The sequence below is a fragment of the Mesoplodon bidens genome (genome assembly GCF_964165515.1).
Source record: "Mesoplodon bidens genome assembly, chromosome: 19".
NCBI classification, from domain to species: domain Eukaryota; kingdom Metazoa; phylum Chordata; class Mammalia; order Artiodactyla; family Ziphiidae; genus Mesoplodon; species Mesoplodon bidens.
The window spans coordinates 22,439,357-22,462,307 of NC_138179.1; the positions used below are offsets into that span (position 1 = coordinate 22,439,357).

Consider the following 22,951-nt stretch of genomic DNA (forward strand, 5'->3'; position numbering starts at 1 on the left):
TTACAAATGAAATATCTGGGATTTGCTTTGAAATAATCCAGAAAAGGGGAAGTGAGAGGTGGTATGAATAAAACACGACAGGCCATGAGTTGGTGACTGTCTACGCCAGGTGACGAGAATGTTGGGAGTTCCTTACACTCTTCTCTCTCCTCTTAAATGTTTAAATTTTACTGTAATTAAAAAGTACAAACTCTTACACACTGCAATAGAGCAAGTGTTAATTAACCACCACTACCTAATATAGGTAATAATTTGAGAAAAATTATTTATAGAGTTGTAATTTTTTAAAGCTTCTCATACAATTAGAAAGATATTTATTTTACTTTCATTACTGGTGATGTAGTGAACAGCAGTGAAGCAATGACACTGGAGCCATTTTAGTTGTTTTATTTTTTAAAAAAACAGCTGTTCTGTAAATGAAGCAGGAAAAAAGGAAAAAGGAGGGAAGGATGGAAAGAAAGAAAAAGAAAGTTAGAAAGAGATAAAGGAAAGAAGAAAGGAAGAAAAGAAAGGAAAAGAATGGAGAAAAAACAAAAAGAGGGGGAAAGCCTTGCCATTATGAGACATTTCCAGATTTTCAGGGAAATTTTCAAATGCCAGTCTATAAAATCGTATGAAAAATAACAAATCAAGGGCATTAAAAAAAGAAGGAAAACAAAACCAAACATTACAAGCTAAAAGTTATCTTAAAATAACAAGTAGAGGACTTCCCTGGTGGTGCACTGGTTAAGAATCTGCCTGCCAATGCAGGGGACACGGGTTCGAGCCCTACTCCAGGAAGATCCCACACGCTGCAGAGCAACTAAGCCCGTGCGCCACAACTACTGAGCCTGCACTCTGGAGCCCGCGAGCCACAACTACTGAGCCCACGTGCCACAACTACTGAAGCCTGTGCGCCTAGAGCCCGTGCTCCACAAGAGAAGCCACTGCAAGGAGAAGCCTGCGCACTGCAACGAAGACTAGCCCCCGCTCACTGCAACTAGAGAAAGCCTGTGAGCGGCAACGAAGACCCAATGCAGCCAAATAAATAAATAAATACATAAATATTTTTAAAAGGTAAAAAAAAAATAACAAGCAGAAAACCTATCACATTATATTTTAAAAAGTAGAAACACACTTGGCTGCCTTGTCTTTCAGAAGGGTGACCTGATTCTCTTCTACCTTTAAGTCAAGATTTCCAAGCAAAGTTACACTAATACATTTCTTGTTCTAAATCTTAAACTGCTCGATTTTAAGTCTTACTTAACCACGTGAAAGCTATATGGAAGAAGTTGGCCCAAATGACAATTAAAATACTTTGACTGAATGATACATTTCATGATCCTGGAAATCTAAAGATTTAAGATGAGGTGCAAAGGCTTTGTCAGGAAATGGTGGTGATGAGGTATCAGGAGACGGACAGGTCCCTGAAAAGGGTTACACAGAATTAAATTAATATTGGTTACAAAAAAGAAGGCCGATTTCCAGGGCAGAGACTGTGATGCATGTCAGCCTTCACTGGCCACGGTGGATCCTGTGAGGCAGGATAACGTCCTCGGGTGATCAAGCATTGGAGTCAATACACTGATTCCTCAGTTTTCTTTTTGTCTCCAGACCTTCGGAAGCAGACCTCATAAGGCTTGCAAACACATTTTATGGTTCACAAACTTCTGTCCTTGACCCGTGTGAATTTCAATCCATTTTCGATATTTAAAAGCTTGAAGATTTCATATTAAAATCTAGGTTTCCACCTTTCTTTGAAAAATCAATTTTAGTTGGCAGCCCTGGGCCTATACTGCTGGCAAGGAGAAAACTGGCTATAGAACCTAGCAGCTGCAGCTCCCTTTCAGATGAGCCCTGTGGTCTCTGCAGCCTGTGCCCGCTCCCACCCCCCAGTCCTAACGCCCCATGGCTAAGGCAGAGTCTCCACTGCCGCGTCTCACCCTGCACCCCATTCTCTTCCCTCCTTTATGGAATCAGAGTGACCCTTACTCCTAGGCACGTGGAGTCTCATAGGAAACACTTCAGGAGGGCTTTGATGCTTGCGTTGTAACATGTTTTTGGAGAACACAACAACAGACCACGGAAATAGAAATAAAATCAGTATTCATCAATTTACCTGTATTCTCCGGCATGGAAGCTTGATCAGTGTTTCGCTCCTTTTTGAAAGAAATATTTCCAAACTGTAGCACTGAAGATACCACTTTAAGCATTGCTTTATGTTGATATAAAAAGAAAAAAATTAATTAAGATACTGCATCAAAATGTAGCAGAGACATATTCTAACTTATTTTGTGCTAAAAATTAGCTATACAAAATTTTTCAGTAAGACAAATCTCAGGATTTCATAAAATTACAGGCAGTTCCCATTAGTTTCTCAATCATTTTCTAGTTTAGGTTATTTATCCCCAATTTATAAGTCTTATGAAAACTGAGCATCAGAATCTTATTAGAGAAATCACACATACACAGAATCTCTTCGTGGGAGAAGCCCATTATATGCATTGCTTCCATTGTCTCTTGAAAGTTATCTTTGTCTTGCTGTCCCGGAATAGGAATATAGCCATTGGAGAGAAATCTGTAGTTATTAAATCCTTCAAGGAGCAAATCAGCTGAAAGAAAACATAACAGAATACAACGTAATAAATAGTCAACAAGAGACTAAAGCACATCCCCACCTTCAAACTGCACCCACATGGCAGAAGAACATCCAACCCATCACCACCACGTACTCCTTCTTTCTTTATATGCTCATGTTAAATACACAAACATAAGACAGTTTTCCATTATCTGTACAATGAAGGAAAACGATGATATAAACAACAAACATCTAAACAGGGGCTTTTGGGAACAGCGGTTTGTATAATATTATATTTAAAATCAGAAGGCTGGGGTATGATAATCTTCCAGATAACTAAACTTGATTTTCAGACTTAAATATTTTGGGCATCTTTTGAGGGAAAGCTTTCAAACCCATATTCTATGTTCCTATATTAGCAAGGAGTTTATAGCAAACACTGAGGTCAATGTGAAGACTGCATGGGCTTAGATAAAGACTTGGATATGGAAGGTGTAGAATATGGACCAGGCAAATGCTGAGCCCAGATAATGCCTTGAAACTCTTTCTCCAAGTCAGTCTGTTTAGTGGTACATTGCCTCTGAGAGTGCTGTCTGACACAGTAATAGTCTGACAGGGTATTATAACGGATACTCCCACTGACTCTATACTTCAGGGTCCATGAGTTAGAGAGAACTTAACTGACTCCTTCAAGAAATGTGTTCTTAAGAGCAGAAGGACGTTCTCAGGAGCACTCAAAATAGTAAAACAGGTCGTTATCCCTTCAGCAGATGTTATCATGTGCTCCTAGCTTTCTGTGTAACTGGCTCTGCTGCAGAGGATTTCTCCCGATCACCCCCATCCCTTAATTCTTATTTACATCACATTTAGCTTCTACCAGGTATTGCTTGCTTTTTTTTTTTTAATCTCCTTCTTTTACCGGTGTCTTTTTTTTCCGATTCATTACTACTTAAGAATGCCTGCCAGTCTGAAAGCCTGAGGGTTTTCTTCCCTTCAGCATTACCTAATGTATAATCTTGAATTTTTAGTCTCTCACTGGCAATTACTCTATTTACTTGCTGCTTATTATTATTATTATTTTTTCCTTGCAGGTCTTTCTTTAACTGATTTCTGGGTTTAATGCTTCCACAGATGACCTATGGTTAACAAAAGCCTAGACCCCAGATGAGAAAAGTATTACTGGGTTTTATATGTCTGTTGTGATATCTAAATAATATACATACTAATTCTAGAGAAGAAGCATGGACTTTGAAACTCAGAAGAAACTGGAAAGTTGTGTACCTTCTCCCCTCCCTCCTGACCCAGCACAGAATTTACTTTTTACCCTGTCCAACCCTAAACCTGTGATTCACAAAATAAATAAATAAAAATCCGCACAGGCTCTTTCTAGTACTACTGGAAGCATAACACATATTCAGTTGTAAATCTAGGAATACACATATTTATTCAAGTTAATTTTATTAAATAAATTTATTTTTTCTTACTTTTGTATTTATAAACTTTGAAATGGAATGTGTATAAAAACACATCATTTGTCTTCTAATTTAAAATTATTTTAAAAGAAAAGAAACAAAAGTACAAAAGATAATATAACGCCACCCATATACTTGCCACTTAAAGTACTGACCCCATGGCTTGGAAATTCAACATCATTTTCGTAATTTAACCAGCTAGAATTCTGGTGTATGTGTATAAATCTGTTTCCCAAAACTGTTCTCTTTCTCAAAAAAATTGTTTTAATATTAAAAAAGATACTCAACTGAATATAAAGGAGTAAAAAACTTTGTAACTTACACTTCAGATGTTCTCCTGCTCCAGATAACAATTGGTAAAAGATATGAAAAGTACGTTCATCTTTTGCTTGACGAACAGCACGAGATTTTTCCAGAAGGTCTGAGCAAAGGAGGTTAAGGGTGACACTGAAGGCAGAAAAAGCCTTTTAACATCAGAATTACTATCACAACTTCACAAATAAGGAAACCAAGGCACAAAGAAATTACTCAAAATAACACAGCTGAGAATTCCCTGGTGGCGCAGTGGTCAAGAGTCCGCCTGCCAATGCAGGGGACACAGGTTCGAGCCCTGGTCCAGGAAGATCCCACGTACCACAGAGCAACTAAGCCCATGCGCCACAACTACTAAGCCTGTGCTCTAGAGCCCATGAGCCACAACTACTGAGCCCACGTGCCACAACTACTGAAGCCCGCGCGCCTAGAGCCCGTGCTCCGCAGCAAGAGAAGCCACCGCAATGAGAAGCCCGCACACCACCACCGAGGAGTTGCCCCTGCTCACCGCAACTAGAGAAAGCCCACGTGCAACAATGAAGACCCAACGCAGCCAAAAATAAACAAATAAACAAACAAATAAATAATAAAAATGCGAAGCATTGTATGTAGAAAAACTTTAAAAAAAAACAGCTAATAAGTGGTAGAGGTACAAATCAAAACTTTGTTGAACTCCAAAATACATGTGCATAACTCCTGTCCTACCCCTGCGAGTCCCCACTCAGCACCTGCACGTCATAACACCGCACCTCCACCTGGGTATCAGGACGCACATCTGGGGCCTGTTTGGGTTCTCTGTTCACGGGGCCTTGATACTCCCGGCGTGTCTCTGGGTTGACAGCTACACTGGGCTCTCAGAGTCTCAGTTTCACTGCTTTGGGAGAGGACTGCCTCCTCTGAAGTAAACCTTCCCAGGGGCCACCAAAGTGAACTATGTGTGTGCCATACAGCCTGATTTTAAATCAGACTATCCCAAACACATCCTCCACATTCGGCGAAAAGTACATTCACATGAACGATGCTCCCCAGTATGAAGGAACTCTAGCTCCATTCGTCTGTCATTTTCAAGTGCTTCTTGTGTTTTCTGGCTCTGAGCATATTTAGAGGCATAAAACAAAGTCCTGAATTAACAGGAAAAGTTTGATTTATCCCTCACCTGAGGGATAGAGGCAGTGTATTTCTACCACTGAAGAGTATTTAACAAGTATCAGAGAATTGTCACCTGTATCTTTCCTAACTGACACATTATCATTCAGAATCATTTCTAATTTATTATCTCTTAAATCAAATTAATTCTTTATATACCTATCATTCTTTAAGGCCATTCTATGCATGTGACATTTCTTAAGACTAGTCTATGTATTTGACTTTTTTTGCCTCTAGTTTTATTCTGCTTAACACTAACTGAAACTACTTCAGCTCTGTACATTAATAAGGTTTGTTTCGATGGGACACGCTCACCCCACTAGTATCAGAAGTAGATGGTAAAAAATGGGCTAACACAGCAGTAACTGAAGATGTTTTCAACATAGGGGTATTCACCTAAATGTCCTTACAGCACACAAACACTTCCAGGGTTGATGTACAGGTACCCTTCACCTCAGTGGGACCCTCCACTTCCCCAGCCATGTGACTAGATCATGACCTGGTGTTAAAAACGAACGACAACAAAATACCACTTTGGAGTTCATATTCCGAAGTTGAAGGTATTTGAACAAGTCACAATCTCTCTGTGCTAAAGTTTTATCATCTGGATAATGGGAGAGGTACCACAGAGGGTTGCCCCGAGGCCACAGGAAGATTAAATCATTCTCTATTTTGAATAATGTGATTATGAAAAAGGATACATGTTTCAATGTTGGCCCCAACGATATAGCCAGTTACATCAAAGTTGATCCGAATAAACTTGCCCTGAAAATAAATTACAAAGAGAAAATTGAAAATAAATTAAGGACATAGGAGATCTGAACACTATAATAAAACAATAAGCCAAAGTACCCTGTCATGTATCCATGAATTGCTTACAAAAGCAGATCTTATATATTGCCCCAAATAAAAAGAAAAAGCCTCAATAAATTGTTTTTAAAATGTAGGGCTAGGATAGGTTACTTTCCTTGACATAATAAAAATGAAACCCTAAGCATTTAGAACTTTTTAAAAGCTCTTCTAAATAATCTGAAAGATTTTAATAGCTTTAAAGGAACACTATGCCCAGCCCTATAATGTTAGACTTGAAAAAAGTAAATAATATAGATGACTTCCTAAGAAAACAGAAATCCATTCAGGAAAACAACAAGAGAAAACTTGAACGGACCATAATCATAGAAAATAATAAAATATAATTATCCCTTTAAAAATGATGGATTGGTCTTAAATAGTTTTGCAAATTCCTAGAGAATATTTGATTGCTTTACTACATAACTGTTTCAGGAAAACAAAAAATAGTGATTCTTTCATAATTCATTTTATAAAGTTATCATAACACTGAATACCCAAAGTGGTAAAGATATCATAAAAAAGGGAAAGCAAAATAAAAGCAACTATCTTACTTATAAATACTGATATAAAAGGCCAAATTAAATACTTTGCAAAATAAAGGAACATAATAATGATCAAGAATTCAAGGACTGATACTGGTAACCATACTACTATTATTCAGCAAATGAAAAGGCAAGGGGGGCTTCCCTGGTGGTGCAGTGGTTGAGAGTCTGCCTGCCGATGCAGGGGACATGGGTTTGTGCCCCGGTCCGGGAAGATCCCACGTGCCACGGAGCGGCTGGGCCCGTGAGCCATGGCCGCTGAGCCTGCGCATCCGGAGCCTGTGCTCCGCAACGGGAGAGGCCACAGCAGTGAGAGGCCTGTGTACCGCAAAAAAAAAAAAAAAAAAGGCAAGGGATTGGAAGGCTTTCTTTATAGAAGTGGACAGGCAGATTCTAAAATTTAAGGGAAATGAAAAAGATCTAGAAAAGTCACAACAATTCTGAGAAAGAGGACCAGAGCTTGAGGACGTGCACTACTGGATTTCAAGAAGCTATAAAATTATTAAGACAGTGTGGTATTGATTAAAGGACAGAGATACAGATCAATGCAGCAGAGTAGAGTCCAGAAACAGACCACGTACATTCGGTCAGTTCATCTTTGACAAAGGTGCCGAGGTAATTTAACAGGGAAAGGGCCAGTCTTTTCAACAAGTGGTGCTTGAAAAATACGCAAAATGAAACAAAAAGAACCTAGACCCTTACCCCACACCATATACAAAAATCAACTCAAAATAGATCATAGACCTAAATGTATGGGCTAAAACTGTAAAAGAAAACTTTCTAAAAGAACTTGCTAATGAAAACAGGAGAAAATCTTTATGACCTTAAGCTAGACAAAGATTTCTTAGATAGAATGTGAAAAGCATAAACCATACAATAAAGACCTGATAAACTGGATTTCATCAAAATTTAAAACTTCTGTTCTTTAAAAGACACTGCAGTGCTCGTTTCAGCAGCACATATACTGAAAAGACGCTGTAGAGAAGATTTTAAAAAAATAAAAGAGAGAGAGAAACCAGACTGGCAGAAAATATTTGCAAAACATTTATCTGATAAAGGATTTTGTTCCTAGAATATATAAAGAACTCTTACAACCAGTAACAAGACAAACAATCCAATAAAAAAAATTGGACACAAGATTTAAACAGATACTTCATCAAAGAAGATATGTAAATGGTCAGTAAGTATATGAAAAGATGCTCAATAGCATTAGTTATTAGGGAAACGCAAACTAAAACTGGCACAATGAGATAGCACTGTAACATATCCACTCTGTAAAATTTTTAAGAAAGACCAGCAAGGATATAGAACAATTAGGACTCTCATACAACACTGGAATGAATGCAAACTGGTACAGCCACTTTGGAAAACAGTTTGCCAGTTTCTTATAAAGTTAAACATAAGTTACCACATGACACGAAGTGTTGCACGTGAACGTCCACAGCCACTTTCTCCTTAACAGTCCCCCAAAAGAAACAATCCAAATGTCCATCAAGAGTGAATGGATAAAGAAATAGTGGTATATTCACACAATGGAACACCGCGGAGCAATAAAAATGATCAAGCCAGTGATATACCTGACAACATGGATGGATCTAAAAAAGCTTTATGTTGTGTGAAAGAAGCTGGACGGAAAACACTACACTTATGTCATGATTCCATTTACTTGACATTCTAAAGAAAACAAAACTATAGAGATGAAATAGACCAGTGGTTATCAGAGCTACAGTTAGGAGGAGGGGACTAACTATGTCAAGGCAGGAGGGAAACTTTTTGGAGGATGGGAATATTCTATCTCTGGATCACGGTGCCAGTTACACTACTATTTACATTCATCTAAATCTATTGAACTGTGCACTTGAAAGGGGTGAATTTTACTGTATGCAAAATGTAACTCAATAATTTTAAAAAATAATCAAGGGAGATATCTTAGGCCTCCTTAGATAAACATCATTTAAAAATATATAATTAAACATCTATTCCTTAGATTTACAATAAATATGTTAAATTAAACGTTACTTCCTCATGAAATGCCGATTTACACTCTTCACTTGTGTCTCCACTCCAATTGCCCATTCTTTTACCTATGACTTCAGGACTCTTCTCACCTTTCCAATGTTATTTTTTTTCAGTGTATAAATATTTACTTTAAGTAGAAAAAAATGAGTAGTCAGTATTCGGATGCTACCACAGAATTTTTGAACTGTGATTTACTGCAGGTAAATTATATCTCAATAATGTTGATTTTCAAAACTGAAAAAAGGGATAACTTACGAAAATCAAGAACTCATATTTTGGGGCTTCCCTGATGGCACGGTGGTTGAGAATCTGCCTGCCAGTGCAGGGGACACGGGTTCGAGCCCTGGTCCGGGAAGATCCCACATGCCACGGAGCAACTAAACCCGTGTGCCACAACTACTGAGCCTGCAAGCCACAATCACTGAAGCCCACGCGCCTAGAGCCTGTGCTCTGCAATAAGAGAAGCCACCACAATGAGAAGCCTGCATACCACAACAAAGAGTAGCCCCCGCTCGCCACAACTTAGAGAAAGCCTGTGTGCAGCAACGGAGACCCAACACGGCCAAAAATAAATTAAGTTAAAAAAAAGAACTCATATTTTTTGCTCAATATTATGAGCACTCAGTAAGAACTCACCCAGTTTTCCAATTTTAATAAACTCAAACCAAGCTAGGAAAACAAGGTGAAAAGAGATCGTACGTGGGGAAGATGGGGAGAAAGTTCCTAATGCTGATTTCCGGCAGTGAAGTCTCCCTCATGTACACACCAAGGAGCTGCCTCCCCACCCCAGTTCTCCCCTTCACCATTTCCAAAGTGTCCTTCAAACACCGCCCTCCGCCACCAAAATGTAAATATTCTATCTCATATTTTCTAAAAGCCTTGTTCTGCACAGGAAATGCATGGCTAGTTTGGTATGGCTAAGGTATCGTGCCGTCATAATAACAGACACGCATTCCATTAAGGGTCTGCCTCAGATGCCACTAAACCCCAAAGGGTTCAAGAGGGAGGTGAAAAACATGAGTCCTGGAGGAAGCAAAGGCATTCTGTGAAAAACAGCCTCTTAGCACCCCTCACACAGTCATGTATAAAGTCACTCACCACATTTATAAGTTATCAAAACATTGGCTAAACCAAAACAACTCTGGACACGGGTCTAACATTTGTAACTGAGTATGTGCAGACAACAGAATAGAACATGAAATTGGAAATGAGGATGGTGACACAAACACCAGCAACGCCCTCTAGCTTAAAAGCTGATCTTGTATCACCGAACTTAATGAGGTAACAATTTAAATTCCATCGGACTACCATGCAAATCTTTAAGAGGCTGCTGGTGAGTATTGAACAATTTCTTCCAGAGAACTTGTTAATTACTTAAGCATCACAAAATAAAAATCACAATTTGCTTGTTTGGTTAGTTTTATTTTATAGCGGGAGAGAAAGTTTTTTTGTTTGTTTTTAATGTGAGAAAAAAACTTTCCCTCCTTTTCAGACGGGCTCTTGTGATATCATATAAGTATTACTTTTATACAAACAACCAGTTTACACAAATAATATGGTTGTGGCATTGAGAGATGCTGACAAGTGGCCCCCCAACTTCAGGAGAACCAAGGCGGTGTTTTTTTGGAACCTGAAGAACATGGTCCGGGCACGTCCAAAGGACTGAGAGGTGGTGCTATGGGAACAGAAGAAGGATTCCCAGAAACAGCCCAGTGGAGCTGAGTAGTCTTACAGTTTATCAAGTAGATCCGTTAGCTTCAAGCTAAATGGTAATTTAAAGGGAGGATCTGTGTTCATGTTCTCTTAAAATAAAACTACTACAGAGAGTAGTAGTCTGTGATACACTGCAGTCTGATTTCAACCTCTAAGTTGTAAGCAAAACTACTCCCTTATCTTCAAGAGATACAACATCCTGGGGTAACAGCTGTTCAGAGTGGCAACTATCAACACCTTTATTCCCTTCCACCAACAGGTTCTCACTTATTATTGCCCTTGCATTGTCAGAATGCAATACTGGAAGAATACCTAAAACCTCGGACAGCCCATAATTTTGTTTATGAGTGGAAGTCCTTTTTGGCTCTGTAACTGTAAAACATTTTCATTTTTAGATTTACAAGCACCGATTAGAATGGTCAATCCAATGAATCTCTTCATTTCTACACCGTCTACTTCCTTCCAATCACTTTCATATACTATTCTGCCTTCAGCATTTGTCCCTTTACAAACCATACTGCATAAATGCTGACCCACAAACATTACACAAGATGAAAGAACACTGTCACACGGCCGTTTAGTAAAACCAGCGGTCCAGATTCTTATTACAAAATTCTGAGTTAGGAAATCCTTCCTGTTGAATGACTAACTGGATGCCAATGACATATTTCCTTTTTGTCTTTAGAAATAGATTGTTCTTGAGTTTGAGAAAATTCAAGGCTACACCATTTGAAGACTCAACCTGAGACTTACAGAACCAATTTCACTGTCATCAGAGTCTACAATGCTGCCTCTTTGCATTCATCTTCTGATTCATCTAATATCTGTGAAATGTGTTCCTCTGTCAGTTCTCTGTCACTAAGGTGAAAACTTCTGATTTTTTCAACTATGTTCACTGAAATCTAAAAGCAGACTACAAAAATGCTGTCTGTAGCATTCTTTCATACCTTCTTGAAAGATAATGCAATTCTTTGGGCAATACAATAAGCAAACGAAAGGATGATGCAACAGTCACTGTTATAGCCTCCTTCTAGGCAATTCCATTAGTCTTATTATTTTAGTCTTTTTTTAAAAAAAGAGATAAATAAATTTATTTATTTTTGGCTGCGTTGGGTCTTTGTTGCTGTGCGCGGGCTTTCTCTAGTTGCAGCGAGAGGGGGCTACTCTTTGTTGCGGTGCGCGGGCTTCTCATTGCAGTGGCTTCTCCTGCTGCGGAGCACGGGCTCTAGGCACGCCCGTGGGCTCAGTAGTTGTGGTGTGCGGGCTCTACAGCACAAACTCAGTAGCTGTGGCACAGAGGCTTAGCTGCTCCGCGGCATGTGGGATCCTCCTGGACCACGGCTCGAACCCGTGTCCCCTGCACTGGCAGGTGGATTCTTAACCACTATGCCACCAGGGAAGCCTCTATTTTAGTCTTTTTAAACACCGTTGGGAATAACTGATGAGTAATGATGAATCAATTCCAAGGATGATGAAATAGCAAAATGTTACAAAATACAGAAGAAAATAAGATCACTAAAACCCTTAATTTTTCTTAGATTTATAAAATGGCCCAAAGGACTCATATGGTAATTATGAGAGAAAATGAGTTTTATGCTATTTTTTCTTTTTTTTTTTTTTTTTTCTTTTTGCGGTATGCGGGCCTCTCACTGTTGTGGCCTCTCCCGTTGCGGAGCACAGGCTCCGGACGCGCAGGCCCAGAGGCCATGGCTCACGGGCCCAGCCGCTCCGCGGCATATGGGATCCTCCCAGACCGGGGCACGAACCCGTATCCCCTGCATCGGCAGGCGGACTCTCAACCACTGCGCCACCAGGGAGGCCCTATGCTATTTTTAAAATAAGTCATTTTTGTTCTTGTTTTGTGGAAGATCCTTAAGAAACAATAAAGTTCAAAACTATCAGTCCTTACAAATCATTAGAACGGCTCAAAAAAGAAACTCAAAAACTAAAATCAAGTCCTGATGTTATAATGAGGAATAAAATTCTTTACAAATTTTAAACAGCTGTATCATCTATACACTATTTCATTGAGTTAATAAAAAATTACTATTTTAAGAGAGTAGTCAAGACAATGTTATTACTTCAAAGCTGCAAAGATTACACTGCCAACACAACTGCTCAGATACTTTTTCAAACTTCTCACTTTAACCCTGCAGAAAGGTTAATCAAAATATCATATCACCTAATTCTTACTGAATATTTCACTTAAAAATTCATTATATAGTAATACAAACTTTCAGCTTTCAATAACTTGTCTAATTTATTATGTATTTATCTACATGCTGTTTAAGCTTTCAACTTCTTATACTATTTCCTATTCTCTTTTCTTTACCACTCTACATTAGAAGTTCAAAATTCATTAAACAAAAGAAATTCTTTATTTGGGCAAAAGGACAAAGTTATCACACTGGTAATGTTGAACTCTAATAACTTTAAAATTTTAAATTGAACACTATCCATTTTATATTTGGTGAACTTATTTTTCCTTTACTTCATGAGAAAATATAAACTAAAAAAGGAAGTTAGATTCAAAGGAGCAAAAAAAAACAAACTAAAGTTTTTTAGTTCTTCTGAACTAAAAGCACGGGCTTCTGAACAGGTAACCTAAAAAGAAATGTCCCCAAATAATTTAGACATGTGATCACTTACCTGGATAAACAAAGTCCCCAAATACGACATCTAATTTGCTCATCAGTTCCCTAGCCAAATCGGTTCCCTTTCCTTTTTATAACTGGCATCTGTAGTTGCTCTAATCATTACAGCTAGTGCCAGAGAAATCTCTTTTGGCTAAAGGAAAAGGGCCAGGCAAAAAAACTAATGAAAAAAGAGGATGGAATGAGAAAGCCTACATGTGGGAGAAGGCAGAGTGGACTGGGGGTGTCCCTCTGGCCCTGTCCTGACCCCAAAAGAAACCAGTAACTCTGAAAACAATCTACTTAGTAACTAATAAATCTTGGTTCTATTTTTTTGTTTGTTTGTTTTTTGTTTTTTTGCGGTACGCGGGCCTCTCACTGTTGTGGCCTCTCCCGTTGTGGAGCACAGGCTCTGGATACGCAGGCTCAGCGGCCATGGCTCACGGGCCCAGCCACTCCGCGGCATGTGGGATCTTCCCAGACCGGGGCACGAACCCGTGTCCCCTGAATCGGCAGGCGGACTCTCAACCACCACGCCACCAGGGAAGCCCAATACTTTGACAACAGAAAAAAGCAAAATTTCTGAACCAAAAAGAAATACTTTACTAAACATCCCCCAAATGGTCTAGGATTTAAATATTCCCCTTAATGTTGAACATCCTGGCAAATTAGGTAAGAGGCAGGCCAGGGGATGTGAAATCACTTCAGTGTTAGTCTTGGGGTGGGGTCAGGGGAGAAAATAAAATATATAGGTTGAAAAGCTTTTCCGTCACATACATAATAAATACTCTTTCAGAATTAACATTTTTAATAACATACAAATCTAAAGTGGAAAACAAGCAGAGTTTTACTTTTAAATGGGTTGGGTCCTCTCATCTTTTAGACATGATGTGAAAAACTTGTGGTGAAGATGCCCACACTGTATTTGATTCCCATATAGGTCAGATTATGGTACTCAGAATATTCAACCAGGATTTCGCCAATAAAAACAACAACAAAGGAAAAGCAAAAAATAGGACAAGTACATTATGTGTTAATGATAGAGGATGCATTTTGATGCCATGCACATTGCTTCCCAATCCAAGGACAACTAAGACAGCATGCTACTGCAAGAGTCTGAACAGCAAAGATGGCTAGAATCCTCTCTCTTATGTAAAACAGAAACTGTAAAGAATTTCACTCCAAAAGTACAATAGGACAACTTGGATATTTTGATACTGTCAAGAAAATAAGAAGAAAATTACCTTACTTAAAGAATTTTATTCCTTTTGAATCGACACTGACTTTCTGGAACTTTTTCAGTGGGTGGTTATGACGTATCCATAGTTATTAAACCTACATTGCTAGCAACTTACTACAGGGACAATGCAGGTTTGTTTCATGCTCTAAAAATAACTTCCCCCTTCCTAATTTGGTATTTAAAGTTGTTATAAGATCTGTAATTTACCTGAAAACATGTTAGTATAGATAGCGTGCTATGGATGTGTATTAGTTTGCTCCAGGAAATATCTCCACTCTGGAGGCAGCTATTTGCCCTAAATGGGAAAACCCATTCGGGAAGTAATTAGTTAGGATTTAATCCCAAGGCCAGATGGCTATTTTAAATGCTTCAGCTATCTTAATCTCCAGATTACACCAGAAGCTTTGTTAATTAGTAAAATGAGTTTTCTTGTGAACTAAGTGGCCCTGCTACTTAGTGTAACCGATGTTAGAAATTCCTGGGGAAAAATGAGTGACATTAATAGCCATGGGCTGATTGGAAATACACAGATGCCCGCCAGCCAGTCTGGTGTGGGCCGGGTGTCAAGGTTGCAGTGAGCCCCAGGGGCTGCAGGGTTGGGAGGGCAGCCGCGGATCTGGAGGATGGGGGTTGCGTGGTGCAGACCATGTTCTGTGTCTGGTACTGTCACATTTGCCTCGGTGAATCGTTACAGAAAGGCTCTGTGAGACAACACAAGACAGAGCAGCAACTGTGTTCAATTTACCCACAAAACTGATTTTGGTGCCTGCTCGATAATACACGTGAGGGTGCAGAATTCTGACTCACTTTCATTGTAACCTGGTAGCCGAGGGGTAAGGAGGCACCTGGAGGCTTTATCTAGCTTCAAAAATTAGAGGCTAATTAGCTACCACAAGGTACATAACACGGAATTGCCAAATCGGCTTAAATCTTTGCAAATGAAAAAAAAAAAAAAAGAAGAAATAAAGGAAAAGATTTGTGCAGATATGGAAAGTGATCCCTACTAAAACTTTCTAAGACGAGACATATCTGCTGATACAATCATTTTGAAACTGAACTCCGTTTCTAAAGTTTCATTACAAGACATTCATTTTACATAAATCTCCTCCATCTGGAACACATTTCACTTGCCCATAAACAGAGAGCTGGACTAACTGTGAACGATTATTTTCGTAAGGGCAATGCTCTCCTAAAGAATCCCCTTCAATACAAACCATGCGCTAGTCACCTTTGAAAGAAAAGATATTCTTCAGGAAATTACTTGTCTATATCAGATCAAAGAAATGGAAACAAGTGGATTCTAAAATTTACAGAATTTATAGTTTCTAATATTTTCACTGCAGGCATGTGGCTTGTAAATAATGACTACACGGAATTCCACTGTACACACAACTCATCTTTTAACGTCACGTCACTCTTTCGGTCTGACGTCCAACCCCAATCCCAGCCCCAACCCCAGGCTGGCCTCGCTGTGGGGCCAGCAGCTCCCACGCACCTTCTGCCCACACTTCTAAAACTGGGGCATATGCACTATGGAAAACAGGGTGGAGGTTCCTTAAAAAGGTAAAAAGTTACCATATGATCCAGCAATCCCACTCCTGGGCATATATCCGGAAAAGACGAAAACTCTAGTTTGAAAAGATACGTGCACCCCAATGTTCACAGCAGCACTATTTACAGTAGCCAAGACATGGAAGCAACCTAAGTGTCCAGCAACAGATGAATGGATAAAAAGATGTGGTACATATGTATACAACAGAATACTACTCATCCATAAAAAAGAATGAAACATTGCCATTTGCAGCAACATGGATGGACCTAGAAATTATCATACTGAGTGAAGTAAGTCAGACAGAGAAAGACAAATCACACGATGTTGCTTATATGTGGAATCTACAAAATAATACAAATGAATTTATTTACAAAACAGAAACAGGGGCTTCCCTGGTGGCGCAGTGGTTGGGAGTCTGCCTGCTGATGCAGGGGACTTGGGTTCGTGCCCCGGTCTGGGAGGATCCCACATGCCGCGGGGCGGCTGGGCCTGTAAGCCATGGCCACTGGGCCTGCGCGTCCGGAGCCTGTGCTCCGCAGCGGGGGGGGCCACAGCAGTGGGAGGCCCACGTACTGGAAAAAAAAAAAAAAAAAAAAAAACAGAAACAGGCTCACAGACATAGAAAACAAACTTATGGTTACCAAAAGGGAAGGGTGCGGAGAGATAAATTAGGAGTATGGGACTAACAGATACACACTACTACATATAAAACATAAGCAACAAGGATTTACTGTATAGCACAGGGAACGATATTCAATATCTTGTAAGAACCTATAATGGAAAAGAATATGAAAAAAAGATGTGTAACTGAATCACTTCGCTGTACACCTGAAACTAACATGATACTGTAAATCAACTATGCTTCAATTAAAAAAAAAAAACCCAAAACTGGGGCATGCATATTCTCAGAGAGCCTGGCACATGCAACACTCCCTGAGCTCAACTGTACATGATGGCATGTCATCAAAAACACATTAAAGGTAAAACTCAACTGAAGGTGAGCTCTGTGAGGTTGCAGACCTTTGTTTTGTGCACTGATATATCTCCAGGGCATAGAAGAGTGTCAAGCGCTTAGTAGGCAACCATACTGTAACAATGGATTCCATAAATACATACACCTACTATGTACTTACATGTGGGAGGCAGAGGCAACTAAGGATCCAGAGAGCAAGGTGGAAGGGGTCCCTACCACCAGTGATCTTACATGCTAGCAGGAGAGAGATCACAGATAAGCAGAGCGCCAACTACAGACTGTGTTAAGTGCTACAAGGGAAATCAGCAGGACACTGGGATAGAGGATACAGAGGAAACCTCCTCAGACCAGCTTTGAGACGAACAAGGAGCTTAGGGAAGGGAGAAGGAGAAACGTGGACAGATGTGAAATACGTTCTGGAAGTGGAACCACAAAATTCACTCCTGGCTTGGACATGGGCCATGAGAAAAAGGCTCAATCAAGGGTGATTCCTAGGTATTTTGTTTTTCTAGGTTTTGTTGTTTTTATTTTAAGTTTAAGCAACCGGGTGACTTGATGGTACCACTTACTGACATCAGACTTAAAAAAAGAAATTTTGAACCAAAAAATAAAAGTTCCATTTGTCAATTCAAGAAATCCATTAGACATCCAATGGAGATAACAAGTAAGCAGCACAGTGCCTGGCAAAGAATAGGTGCTTAACAGTTAACTGAAATGCACAACAAAAAATCTAAATTAATAAAATTTAATTTAAAAATGAGTCTACACTGGCTACTCTCTAACCCCCTGAGAACCAGTGTTGGCAACACCCACAGGAAACTGCTAAAGGGTGTTTTAACTGAACAAGAGTCAGTCAACGGAACTAATTACTTCACTATTTTTTATGGACCTGCTAAAATCAAGTTCTTGTTGTATTGTGCAGTTAATGCCTTATGGTAATAGTAGCTAGCTACTAAATTCTTTAAAAAAATACTGTACGTATCAATATAAAGTTGACTTTCTAAGAATTAAAGCCCAAAGTCAATATTAAAGATACGTTTGTTTCTTGGTTGAATGCATAGCTAAGAATACTGCCTTAATCAAAAATCTTTTCTAAAAAGATTAGCTTTTATACTACAAAGCTAGAGTAATCAAGACAGTATGGTACTGGCACAAAAACAGAAATACAGATCAATGGTACAGGATAGAAAGCCCAGAGATAAACCCATGCACCTATGGTCACCTAATCTATGACAAAGGAGGCAAGAACATACAATGGAGAAAAGACAGTCTCTTCAATAAGCGGTGCAGTAGAAAACTGAACAGCTACATGTAAAAGAATGAAATTAGAACACTCCCTAACACCATACACAAAAATAAACTCAAAATGGATTAAAGACCTAAATGTAACACCTGATACTGTAAAACTCTTAGAGGAAAACAGGAAAAATACTCTTTGACATAAATCACAGCAAGATCTTTTTTGACCCACCTCCTAGAGTAATGAAAATAAAAACAAAAATAAACAAGTGGGACCTAATTAAACTTAAAAGCTTTTGCACAGCAAAGGAAAACATAGGACAAAAAGACAACGTTCAGAATGGGAGAAAATTTTGCAAACGAAGCAACTGACAAAGGACTGATCCCCAAAATATACAAACAGCTCATGCAGTTCAATATCAAAAAAACCCAAACAACCCAATCCAAAAATGGGCAGAAGACCTAAACAGACATTTCTCCAAAGAAGACATACACATGGCCAAGAGGCACATGAAAAGATGCTCAACATCACTAATTACTAGAGAAATGCATATCAAAACTACAATGAGGTATCACCTCAACCTGTCAAAATGGCCATCATCAAAAAATCTACAAACAATAAATGCTGGAGAGGGTGTGGAGAAAAGGGAACCCTCTTGCACTGTTGGTGGAAATGTAAATTGATACAGCCACTATGGAGAACAGTGTGGACGTTCATTACAAAACTAACAATAGGGCTTCTCTGGTGGTGCAGTGGTTGAGAGCCCGCCTGCCGATGCAGGGGACACGGGTTCGTGCCCCAGTCCGGGAAGATCCCACATGCCACAGAGCGGCTGGGCCCGTGAGCCATGGCCTCTGAGCCTGCGCATCCAGAGCCTGTGCTCCACAACGGGAGAGGCCACAACAGTGAGAGGCCTGCGTACCGCAAAAAAAAACTAAAAATAGAACTACCATATGAATGAAATTAGAACACTCCCTAACACCATACACAAAAATAAACTCAAAATGGATTAAAGACCTAAATGTAAGGCCAGACACTATAAAACTCTTAGGGGAAAACATAGGCAGAACTCTCTACGACATAAATCACAGCAAGATCCTATTTGACCCACCTCCTAGAGAAATGGAAATAAAAACAAAAATAAACAAATGGCACCTAATGAAACTTAAAAGCTTTTGCACAGTAAAGGAAAACATAAACAAGATGAAAAGACAACCCTCAGAATGGGAGAAAATATTTGCAAATGAAGCAACTGACAAAGGATTAATCTCCAAAATTTACAAGCAGCTCATGCAGCTCAATATCAAAAAAACAAACAACCCAATCCAAAAATGGGCAGAAGACCTGAACAGACATTTCTCCAAAGAAGATATACAGATTGCCAACAAACACATGAAAGGATGCTCAACATCACTAACCATTAGAGAAATGCAAATCAAAACTACAGTGAGGTATCATCTGACACCTGTCAAAATGGCCATCATCAAAAAATCTACAAACAATAAATGCTGGAGAGGGTGTGGAGGAAAGGGAACCCTCTTGCACTGTTGGTGGAAATGTAAATTGATACAGCCACTATGGAGAACAGTATGGAGGTTCCTAAAAGGACTAAAAATAGAACTACTATATGACCCAGCAATCCCACTACTGGGTATATACCCTGAGAAAACCATAATTCAAAAAGACACATCCACCCCAATGATCACTGCAGCAGTATTTACAATAGCCAGGACATGGAAACAACCTAAGTGTCCATCGACAGAGGAATGGATAAAGAAGATGTGGTACATATATACAATGGAATATTACTCAGCCATAAAAAGCAACGAAATTGGGTCATTTGTAGAGATGTGGATGGTCCTAGAGTCTGTCACACAGAGTGACGTAAGTCAGAAAAACAAATATCTTATATTAACGCATATATGTGGAATCTAGAAAAATGGTACACATGAACCTATTTGCAGGGCAGGAATAGAGACACAGACGTAGAGAACAGACATGTGGACACAGGGGCGTAAGGGGAGGGTGGGACGAATTGGGAGATTAGGATTGACATATATACACTACCCATGTGTAAAATAGATAGCTAGTGGGAACCTGCTGTATAGCACAGGGAGCTCAGCTCAGTGCTCTGTGATGACCTAGATGGGTGGGATGGGGGTGGAGGTGGGAGGGAAGTCCAAGAGGGATGGGATATATGTATGCCTATGGCTGATTCACTTCATCGTGCAGCAGACACTAACGCAGCATTGTGAAGCAATTATACTCCAAAAAAAAAAAGGATTAGCTTTTACTATATTAGATTGAGCATACTTAATGATGATTATTCAGTAGTACAAGCACTTTGGAAGGTGGAACCTCAGCTGAATCAGGGTTTGTTGAGAATTCACACTGAATGGGTGATTCTTGCTAGAATCAATCTTACTAGGAAACAATCTAAGAAATTCTTCCCACCAGTAGAATGTAAAAGAAGTTCCCACCAGAATTATTTTATCAACCTTTGGAACAGGATGTGTCAATAACAAGCATTAAGGAGACTTAAGTATAGTAATTGCTCTGCAAATGAATTTCAAAAAGTGATCAGCTTAATTTAGACTGCAAGTTAAAGGAACAAACTAGAGCAGAGTTTCTCAACCTCCATATAACTGACATTTGGGGATAATTCTGTTGTGGGGCCTGTCCTGTACATTGTAGGATGTTTAGCAACATCCCTGGCCTCCACCCACGAGATGTCAAATGTGGGATCCCCAGGGGACCCCAAATTGAGAACCACTGATCTAGAGTAATGCAAATTACAGATTATAACCTACATATGTCAATATGGAAATCTAATGATCTCTGGTAGCCAATTTCCAAGATGGCCTCAATAACCCCTACCTTCTGGGACTCGGGTCACGTGCTCTGGGGGATGCCGGCTGCCATGTCGTGAGCAAGCGTCCCTGCAGAGAGACCACTGAGGTGTGGAACTGAGGCTTCTTGCCAAAAGCTACCCAAGTAAGCTGGGAAGCTCCTCCAGCCTCAGCAGGCCTTCACACAGTAATGACGACCTCATGGGAGACCACGGGCCAGAACCAGCACTCAGAAACGCTGAGACGATCAACGTTTTATGTCACTAGGTCTTAGGGGAATTTGTTACATAGCAACAGGTCTATCTGTCCCAAACACAAAAACCGCAGTAGATGAATCTTTACCACTTAGTAACAGAATCGCTACATTCTTTACCAAAGGACACACATGACTGGTTAGTAGCAATTTATCTTTTCTAGGCAAAAATGAGACTAATGGGTACAAAAGTGTTTTTCTTGAATTTAGAGTGTGGTTTGGGGGGGAGGTAGAAATCAGAATAGACTGGTAACTTGATTTATGTGGTAAAATAAAACATTTTCCACTAAGAAGTCCTTGAAAATCGTCACGGAGATTCACATACCAAAGCTGGTAGCTCACTGTGTCTCCCATCCCATGACACAGCCACTAAACACAGGGCTTTCAGGAGGAAGAATTTCAGATTTAATTGTGGCTCCAGCTCAGTGCTGATGATCCACAGAATGACAGAAACTCAAAAAGCAGCTCAGTTTCCCCAGAGCCAGAAGTCACAGCCATGCTTCCTACTGACACGGGCACATTTGTTATCCCACTTGTACAGAAAAGGCTAAAATAATTACTAAATGAACTTGGATTAAGCAAATCTTCAGATTTTATCTTACTGGGAATAAACAATATTCCAAGCAAATAGTCCCATACTTGTTACATAACTTGGAAAGTCTCTTGCACTTAAACTACCTCTGAGGGTGTTACGGGCTGAATCATCCCCCACCCCCAAATCCATATGTTGAAGTCCTAACCTCTAGTAGCTCAGAGCATGACTATGTTTAAAGAAAAGGTCTTCACAGATGTAATTAAGCTAAAATGAGTCACTAGGGTGGGCCGGATCCAATATGACTGGGGTCTTATGAGAGAAGGACAGACACAGACATGCAGAGGGAAGGGAACGTGAATTCACAGGAGACGGCCATCCACAAGCCAAGGAGGGAGGCCTCGGAAGAAACCAACCCTGCCAACACCTTGATCCCAGACTTCCTCCAACTGTGAGAAAATACATGTCTATTGTTTAAGCCACCCAGTCTGTGGTGCTCTGTTTTGGCAGCCCGGGCAAAGGCATACAGAGGGTTATCTAGCTACCTTTGTATTTCCTGGGTCCCCTGTGATCTGGTGGCATCTCCTAATCACAGAAACCTCATCATCAGGAGATTAACATGCGGACCCAGAGTAAAGAATGTCACAGTGAACCCGATTTCCAGAAACTACCCATCAAGGGATTGTTAGAATTGAAGTCTCTGATTCTGCCCTTCTTAACTTTAACCAAGACGTCTAGTATCAGAGGAGGGAGGAAAAACATAGAATTAACTCGAATGACTTAAGTATAAATAACAGAAGTTGAATAAGATTTGCTATTCAAGTGTCGACTCTAAGCAGCTGGAAAGGGGAGGGCCGTGTCTTGTAAGTCACCCTGAGCCGGCTGTCACTCAGGATAACATCCCCAGACTAGGTGTGCAAGCCGGTCGGGCTGAGGAAGAAAGTAAAGCTTTCAGCGAATTAAGAGAGTCGAACGGCTGAGAGGAAATTTTTGAGGAGACAAAATGTGAGGGACAAATTATTCTGAGGTCCACATCCCATAGAAATGGTAATGTATGAAAAGAACA

At 39.8% G+C, this 22,951-nt stretch overlaps 1 protein-coding gene across 5 annotated transcripts in view; it reads right to left on the minus strand.

Annotated features, from left to right (window-relative positions):
• The window catches only part of MYH10 (myosin heavy chain 10), a 139,658-nt gene that overhangs the window by 57,900 nt on the left and 58,807 nt on the right, over window positions 1-22,951 (minus strand). For all 5 annotated transcript variants that reach the window (XM_081219265.1, XM_081219261.1, XM_081219264.1 and 2 more), the window contains exons 7-10: window positions 6,189-6,252; window positions 4,352-4,450; window positions 2,448-2,591; window positions 2,099-2,194 (exon numbers count right to left, since the gene is read on the minus strand). In XM_081219265.1, coding sequence (XP_081075391.1) covers window positions 2,099-2,194; window positions 2,448-2,591; window positions 4,352-4,450; window positions 6,189-6,252 — 403 coding nt within the window. The remainder of the gene's footprint in view (window positions 1-2,098; window positions 2,195-2,447; window positions 2,592-4,351; window positions 4,451-6,188; window positions 6,253-22,951) is intronic.